Below are 9,408 nucleotides of genomic sequence, written 5' to 3'. Positions count from 1 at the left end.
CCGATGTGGGGCTCGATCCCAGGACCCTGGGATCATGACCTGAGCCGAAGGCAGACGCTTAACGACTGAGCCACCCAGGCGCCACCAGATCATAATTTTATAAGTGTTTAGGACAATGCTCCTTCTTCTTTGTTTTGCAGTATTCTGCCCAAAGTCCCACCACCTCTACCTCACCCAGACTTGTGGCTACTTCACTCATCTTTGGCTGTAGCAAGAGATATCCCTGGGTGATGGGACTAAGATATTTTTGCCTATTTTTCAGTTTTTTTTTTAAACTTTTGTTGTACATATATACTTGGTGATAATTATTTTGGAAAAAAATAGAAAAAAATTCTTTCTTTAAAGTACCCTGTGAACAGCACAATAAAAAAATCAGTTTTTGTGAATCTAGGATCGATACAAAAGTTATGATATGAAGATGGCAAGTTAAAAGTTATGTACTTTTGCTTCTGAAAGGGGAAATTGCTAATATATTAAGAAAGAATGACAACATGATCTAATCCTCTTTCCCACACAAACACCAATTTTATTCCAAATAATCACATAATTTTAAAAATTTCCCTAAAACACTCTTACAAAAAGTAATCCCACTGTCATTAATTCTGGAAATTTCGTTTTGTACATTAGTAAGTACTACCTTAGTTGAACTGAAACAGTCCAAAAATTCCACAGCTTCTATAGATTTCATCTTAAAAGTTAAAAAAAAATCTACTTTTCATGATAAATGATGCTACTGATAACTTTACTTGGTGGACTTTTAGTTACTTTGGTAATTTTTACAATCTTACAAATAAGCAACACACATTATTATTATGAAATAATAATAAGCCAGTCTAATGGCTTGCATTGGAGGCCAAGGAGTTGTATTTTGTCAAACCCAAATTGAACAGAGTTGAATTTAGGTTAATACAGAGAAAGGCATGCTCTGGATGTGTTGTCCTTTGTAATTCTTGAAGCATCAGATGAATAGTAAAAAGTTCAAAGAGCTTCTTATTACTCCTGTAAGAGAACAAGTACATTAACTTAGTTGCACACTCTCAGGGAGTTTATCTGAAATGACAAGGAGAGATCATTTACTTGTAAATGTGGACAAATGGCACCTGGTTTCGACATAGTGCAGAACATAGGTTAACTAAAGGATTAATATGCCAAGACAAACAAAACGGGCTTTAGGAGATAAGCTTAGCAGGAGGGGAAGAATGAAGGGGGGGAAATTGGAGGGGGAGATGAACCATGAGAGACGATGGACTCTGAAAAACAAACTGAGGGTTCTAGAGGGGAGGGGGGTGAGAGGATGGGTTAGCCTGGTGATGGGTATTAAAGAGGGCATGTTCTGCATGGAGCACTGGGTGTTATACGCAAACAATGAATCATGGAACACTACATCAAAAACTAATGATGTGATGTATGATGATTAACATAACATAATAAAAAAATTAAAATTAAAATAAAGTGGAAAAGTATTCAAGGAAGACGAGAATATGCAGAATATGCTTTATAATACTGAAAACTGCACCCTAGTCACCATTAAAATGCTTAAGAATATTTTTTTTCCTCACAGCTAGAAAAAAACCATACTTAATCATCTTAAGTAGCAGAGGTTACCTTTGACTTAGCTCCAAAATACCTTTTCAGCCGTCCTCCTTCTAATAATCAGTCAGTAATTTCATTTTCAGTCATTTAGAATAATGACTATGAAAATATGTTTCTTATTTCCTTGTCTCCATGTATTTACCTCTTGAAAGAGATTATCAAATAACCTATGTAACCACCCACTTAATACAAAACAATTCACATCTCTGTGGTTTTAAAGCTTTACTTTAAGACCTTGTTGCACTCACATCAGCTATTCCCAGCCCTCCTGCTGGAGCTTTGTTCTAGCTCTTCATTTACATTCATTTCAGAATGTAAACTATAACACACATCAAGAATAGTAAAATGCTTTGGCTCAAGGGAGTACATAAAAAAAAATCCCACAAATTAAGAGCTAAGACCCAATTAAACCTAAATAATGTTACTGCAGCTTTGTGACACCACAGGTAAACTATAGTAGGTCTTCCTGAGAATTTACCGGATACAAATCAAGACAACCATGGTACAGTCTGCAAGTGAAGGAAGGCAAAGAATTGATAAGCTTAACTGATGCCAGTCCAAAACTTGCTGAGTTGAGTATGAGGTTACAATTCGACAATTAATAATTTACTGTGGTGTGGTACTGTGTGCTAGGCAGCAAGGAGAACATATGGACCCACTGTCACACACCTACAAATAATTTTAAGAGGTATTGATTATATTTACTATTCAAGTACACCGAGGTCTGGTAAAATACCTAAGTTCACTACCATGCAAATTACAGGTGAGGGGAAAGGAAAGGGGCAGAGGAGCTAAACCAAAACCAAAATTTTACTGTTATAAACATGAGATGAGACTGGTGTTTAATTTGCCTCAAAAGAAACACGAGACACTACCAAAATTAGGAAAATAAAGCTTAAAATCTATGTCCTTTATTTATAATTTAATAACTGGTTATATCAATGTTTGCATCGGGGGAAAGAAGAAGAAATGCAAAAGGAAAGCCCTTAATTCTTACAATAAAATCCAAATTAGTGGCATAACAAGCCCATAATTATTTCCTAAAATAAACCAGTTAACAGTTATCATTTTAAATCTCTTCTACCTGCTTCATTCCCAGTCCCTAAATTCATTTCAATACATCAACAGGATCTGCAGATAAACTTTTAATATCTTTTATTATTTTCACTTGTGGTATTACAGAGTATCAGTGTGCAGTAATTCACTCTAATACTACCACTTGGTTGCTAAAAACTGGTTTTAGTTTTGCATACTCTGTGGTACCTAAGGTTCGTTTAGCAGAAATGAACTACAGAAACAAGACATTCCTAGATGAACGCTCTAATTCTCATCTGTCACTGAGTACATGTATCTTAGACATGCATTAATATTTCATGAATCTCAAGATTCTACATTTATTGCAACCTGTGATTTAATAAAGTTGAATGAGTACAGGATTCAGAAAGGCCTAAATGATCACAATAAGAGATCTTTCAATAAAAAAATCTTAGAAATAAAAAAATTCTTACTTGATTTTGGAAAGTTTCTGCAGAATAATACTGAGCTTTTCTAGTATTTGAAGATCAAGCTTAGGGGTTCGAAGCAGCACAGAGCAAGTACGAAAAAATAAAGTGTTGCTACAGGCTTCCAGGAAAGGCTGCAAGGATTCTGCAAAACAAATCACCAGTGCTTTACTGTTAGGGTGTAGCTAAAAAGGAAATTAATAACAATTTATAAATATTAATTTGGATTTTCACTCTTTTCATACTTAAACTTTGGAGCAAAAATACCATCATTTGAAAAATTAAAATCTCCACTGGCTCTTGTTGAACAACGCAAACCAAAGATAAGACTATTTTCCCTAATATCCAACTTCCACTAGGCAGTATTTAGCAGAAATCCCATGTTTGGAAGAATGGGGGAAGATCATTTCTTCAAAAAGTTCATAGCAGTAGGCTGAGTTTATTTTTTTTTATTTTTTATTTTTTTAAGATTTTATTTATTTATTTGAGAGAGAGAGCACATGAGAGGGGGGAGGGTCAGAGGGAGAAGCAGACTCCCTGCTGAGCAGGGAGCCCGATGCGGGACTCGATCCCGGGACTCCAGGATCATGACCTGAGCCGAAGGCAGTCGCTTAACCAACTGAGCCACCCAGGCGCCCCAGTAGGCTGAGTTTAAATAATTAGCAATAAGAAATATTTTGGGGATAGCAATTTTTGAAAAAACCTACATTTAAGAATTTCGTTTGAGTGTTATGACAATTTACATAATCAATGGCTAGGGAATAACTTCTTAAGCACAAAAGTCAAAGGGTGAAAAGATTCGTAAAAGGTGAAAAATTTTACAAAATATAATATTTTAATGTCTATGTAAACAATTACAAAACTTAAAAGGCAAAAGCTCTGAAAGACAAAAGCAAAACAAAAGGGAAATGTCAAACTTGAAGCAGAGGCATTGGGAGGAAATCCCCTTGTAATGTATTTGCTAGAAGACTGATACTGTTAAAAATAAAAGCTCTTATAAATCAGTAAGAAAAAGATGGACTTAATATTTTTAGTAATGAACAAAGGGCACAAGGAAGAAATCACGATGGAATAAAATAATAAAAATAAAAATAAATTAAAAATATTCATGAATAATGAATAAATATTCATTAAAATATTCAACCTCAGTAGGAATAAAATAATTGGAATTTGGCAAATTTGTATCAAAAGCCTTATACGTGGGTATATCCTTCGATTCAGCAATGCTGCCTCTAAAAAATGTGTCTGAATCAAATGTATGCAAAGGTTTGAGAATAAGGGCCACAGTAAAGTTTGCAATAGTGAAAACTAAAAGATCTGTTAAAGTGGTTATTAGTTGAACACAATAATGCATAAAAATGTTTTGTAAGGTGTAAATCACTAGTATAGGTCATTAGGAAAGCTTGAAAAGAAAAAAAAATCATAGAAAAATAATAAATTATGGCTTTTAAAGTAGTTAAATTCCTATGTAAAAAGCCTCTGTAAAATTCAGAGGCTCCCACAGTGAATACAGGACTTTATTTCACACAGATAAATAAGTCAGTAACTACAAAGGACATTGAAATATGATAGGTTTGTATTCATCATTCTTTTTGAATCCATAAGCACAGCTTAAAAGATTGTCTTTACTGAGTAAAATAAACTATTCAATAATGAAACCAACAAAATCCACACTAGTAAAGTCAGAGCAATGTTATGATAACAGAAAATGAAAGGTGCTACATGCTAGCAGTGGACCACGAGGACAGTGGTCACCTGTCCTCTGCACGTTACCACGTAGTAAAAAGTAGGAGGAAAAACGTAATACTTTCCCCACAGCAGTCTAACCCAAGTACGGACTACACTTAGTTCACCAAAAGTCATGTGCATGTTTGGGTGTCTATATGTGTTGTGTGCATGTGTGTGCATGTGTGTGTGTACATGCACATGTATGTATCTCAGTTACAGGATCTTCTTAAAGAATGAAAATGTAGGTTAAAATACAGCACACATAATCTACAAAAAACATTTTTATTATTATTTTTTTAAGTAGGGTAGGCTCCGCACCCTGCATGGAGCTCAACACAGGGCTTGAACTCACGACCCTGAGATCAAGACCTAAGCTGAAATCAAGAGTCAGAGGCTTAACGGACAGAGCCACCCAGGTGCCCCAATCTACAAATCATTAAAAATGCACTGACTGAAATTTCAAGCAGCTTCATTAAAAAACTGCACACAGTTTTCTTATTTCAGATCCTGAGACATATGATTTATGTCAACTCTGAACAAGAAAGGTAACTATATTACATGGCTAACAGATTTTAAATCAATGGATAAAGAACAATCATGTAAGTCACTACCAGAAAGTCCACTGAGGTTTCTTAACCCCCCTACAGTCTACAATATCGATCTACGATATGTTCTCAATTTAAAAGCCTAAAAACCACATAAAAAAGTTATAATGGTTTTTTGTACAGTTGACCCTTGAACAACTCGAGTTTGAACTACACAGGGCCACGTATACATAAATTTTTTTCAATAAATACAGTACAGTACCGGAAATGTATTTTTTCTTCCTTATGATGTTCTTTAGCTTACTTTGTTGTAAGAATACAGCATATAATACATGTAACATACAAAATATGTGTTAATCTGGGGCGCCTGGGTGGCTCAGTCGTTAAGTGTCTGCCTTCGGCTCAGGTCATGATCCCAGGGTCCTGGGATCGAGCCTCGCATTGGGCTCCCTGCTCCGTAGGAAGCCTGCTTATCTCTCTCCCACTCCCCCTGTTTGTGTTCCCTCTCTCACTGTGTCTCTCTCTGTCAAATAAATAAAATAAAATCTTTAAAAAAAAACAACAAAAAATCCCCCAAAATATGTGTTAATCAACGGTTCATGTTATCAGAAAGGCTTCCATTCAACAGTAGGCTGTCAGTAGTTGTTTTTGGGGAGTCAAAGGTTATATACAGATTTTCAACTGCATGGGGGATGGGTGCCCCAACCCCAGCATTAATTGTATAAAGTGGCATGAAAGAGAGTGTATCTTCCTTTATTTTACTATATTTTATATGTAAATCAAGTCTTGGAATGAACAAAGCACACACATTTAAGGGTTATTACCAAAAGCCCCAAGTAAACATTGCCAAATAAAAGTGAACTTCCTTGTATGACCTCTATAATGGAAAAAAGCCAAGACCAACCAAAAACTTTAATATATCAGCATATTTAAAATGTGAAGCTTGTAAAGGTCTTTTAGAAGTAAAAGAAGTTCACTGGTTTGATTTCCAACCATTGTTTTAAATCTATGAAAAAGACATAAAAAGAAAGGAAATTCTGATATTCTTATATGCACTGCATTAGGTTTAACTCTAAGACTGAAACACTGCAGTTTTAACTTACTCCAATGTTCAAATTCATTACATCTTTTAACCTTAGAAGAACTTCAATTTGAATAAAGGTGGCTAGTACAAAAGTGGGGAAAAAAAATTGAAGGCCCAATAGGCTAGGTGACTTGTCTTCTAAAATTCATGTAACACTGGATAAATTACTTAGCAAGTCTTCACTGATTTCTACATTAAAATGGAAAGATAAAACTGCTTGAGAGAATTTCTCTCCCCTAATACCTAGTCATAAGAATCAAAAATTTTAAGACAAAACCCCCCCCAAAAAAAACTTTACCTATAACAACCAAAAAAGGGGCAGAAGTCAAAGTCACAAACCTTAAGAAATGTTCTAGGATATAAACGTAAAATTCTGGAGTGGAGAAGAGTTAGGAGTGTGGCCAGCGTTCTAGCCCACCTTAACCACCCTTCTTCCATATCATATACTGGGGTTGACAAAACCTTGGGAATTCTTACTAATAACCCCCAGACCTGAGGAAGAACAAACAAAACAGCTGTTGTTACCTTTTCAATCTTCTGACTGGAAAACAGAGAAATGGGTTGCCAGGGGGAGCGATCTGAAAATAACATTCCTAAATACACACTGCACTGGGAAGCCACTCTAAAGCCAAAAGAATTTCTCTATGGGAACAGGATATTCATACCTCCCACTTTCCTAATTAGGTGAAATGAACCCAAACAAGATATTTAGTCAAATCTCAGAAGTAAGAACAGTCCTGAGAATCTAACAGCATGTTATCACTACGCCCATGGGGCACAGAAAAAACATATATATTAAGGACAATGGCTTTTAAACTGTAGCTCAGAAGGGAGAAGAGAAAACTGGACTTGGCTATAGTGGTAAGAAGAAGGTGCCCCATGCCTTCTATGAGGACACACAGAAAGTGTGGACAAGGAAGTCCACCTAAGAACAAGATTAGAAGGAGCATGGCAACCTGGCATATGTATTACATCAATCAATCAATCAGTCAATCAACCAATAAGAAAGGATTATAGCAATGTACAAGACAGTCAAATGTAAAAGAAAACACAACTCAAAAAACAAAACAGATTTCCATAAGAGTTTTGAAGATATATACCTAGCAAAAACATGGCTAGTCAATAAAATAAGAAAAGATGATAAACAATAGGATTTTAAAAAGAGAGAATTTAAAAACCACTATTAAAAAACATACTTAGGGGGGCCTAGGTGGCTCAGTTGATTAAGTGTCCAATTTGATCTTAGGGTCATGAGTTCAAGCCCCACATTGGGCTCCACACTGGGTATGGAGCCTACTTAAAAAAACAAACAAAAAAAACCCTGATAAATCACAAAACTGAAATGATATAGCTGAAAATTAGATTACTATCATAAAAATTTGAGATAATCATAAACAATACAAATGAAAATGATGCAAAGGAATAATTAGGAAAGAAGAAGAAATAATTAGAAAGAAATCAAGATATGGAAGACCATCAAAAAAAGATCCAAAATAAGGATAATTTGTATTCTTGATATCAAGTTAATAAAATAATATATATTGTAGTTTACCCTTGAACAACATAGGGTTTACAGGTGCTGATCCCCACAACCCCACACAATCAAAAATCTGTGTATAGCTTCTGACTCCCCAGAACTTAACTACTAACGGCCTACTACTGAGCGGAAGTCTTACCAAAAATAAATAGCTGATAACCATATACTTTGTATGGTATATGTATCATATACTGTATTCTTAAAATAAAGTAAGCTAAAGAAAAAAAGTTTAAGAAAACCATAAGGAATTAAAAGAATTATTCACCACAATCAAGTGGGATTTATTCCTGGGCTGCAGGGGTGGTCCAATATTCACAAATCAATGTGATACACTACATTAATAAAAAAAAGGGATAAGGACCATATGATCCTCTCAATAGATGCAGAAAAAGCATTTGATAAAATACAGCATCCATTCTTAATAAAAACCCTCAACAAAGTAGTTACAGATGGAACATACTTCAACATCATAAAGGCCACCTATGAAAGAACCACACCTAATATCATCCTCAATGGGGAAAAACTGAGAGCTTTTCCACTACAGTCAGGAACAAGACAGGGATGTCCACTCTCACCATTACCATTTAACATAGTATTGGAAGTTTTAGCCTCAGCAGTCAGATAACAAAAAGAAACAAAAGGCAACCAAATTGGCAAGAAGGAAGTCTTTCACTATTTGCAGACAACATGATACTCTATGTAGAAAACCCAAAAGACTCCACCAAAATATTGCTACAACTAATACACGAATTCACCAAAGTCACAGGATATAAAATCAATGTACAGAAATCTGTTGCCATTTCTATACATCAATAACAAAGCAGGAGAAAATGAAATCAAGGAATCAATCCCATTTACAATTGCACCAAAAACCATATGATACCTAGGAATAAACCTAACCAAAGAGATAAAAGATCTGTACTCTGAAAACTATAGAACACTTATGAAAGAAGCTGAAGAGGACACAAAGAAGTGGGAAAAAATTTCATGCTCATGGATTGGAAGAACATTGTTAAAATGTCTATACTACCCAAAGCAATCTACACATTTAATGCAATCCCTATCAAAATACCATCAGCATTTTTTCACAGAGCTAGAACAAACAATCCTAAAATTTGTATGGAACCACAAAAGACCCTGAATAACCAAAGCAATCTTGAAAAGGAAAATCAGAGCTGGAGGCATCACAATTCCTGACTTCAAGCTGTATTGAAAAGCTGTCGTCAAGACGGTATGGTACTGGCACAAAAACAGGCACATAGATTAATGAAACAGAATACAGAATCCAGAAATGGGCCCACAACTCTATGGCCAACTAATCTTCAACAAAACAGGAAAGAATATCCAATGGAAAAAAGACAGTTTCTTCAACAAATGGTGTTGAGAAAACTGGACAGCCACATACAGAAGAATGAAACT

At 35.2% G+C, this 9,408-nt stretch overlaps 1 protein-coding gene across 6 annotated transcripts in view; it reads right to left on the bottom strand.

Annotated features, from left to right (window-relative positions):
- Window positions 1-511: 511 nt before the first annotated feature.
- CCDC138 (coiled-coil domain containing 138) overlaps window positions 512-9,408 on the bottom strand; it is a 139,805-nt gene continuing 130,908 nt past the window's right edge. For all 6 annotated transcript variants that reach the window (XM_032419466.1, XM_032419468.1, XM_032419469.1 and 3 more), the window contains 2 exons: window positions 3,102-3,240; window positions 512-999 (listed from right to left, as the gene is read on the bottom strand). In XM_032419466.1, the coding sequence (XP_032275357.1) occupies window positions 834-999; window positions 3,102-3,240 (305 nt within the window). In that variant the 3' untranslated portion in view covers window positions 512-833. The remainder of the gene's footprint in view (window positions 1,000-3,101; window positions 3,241-9,408) is intronic.

This window comes from Phoca vitulina, unplaced genomic scaffold (genome assembly GCF_004348235.1).
Source record: "Phoca vitulina isolate PV1807 unplaced genomic scaffold, GSC_HSeal_1.0 scaffold22, whole genome shotgun sequence".
Classification (NCBI taxonomy): Eukaryota; Metazoa; Chordata; class Mammalia; order Carnivora; family Phocidae; genus Phoca; species Phoca vitulina.
This window is presented reverse-complemented; position numbering and strand designations above follow the sequence as displayed.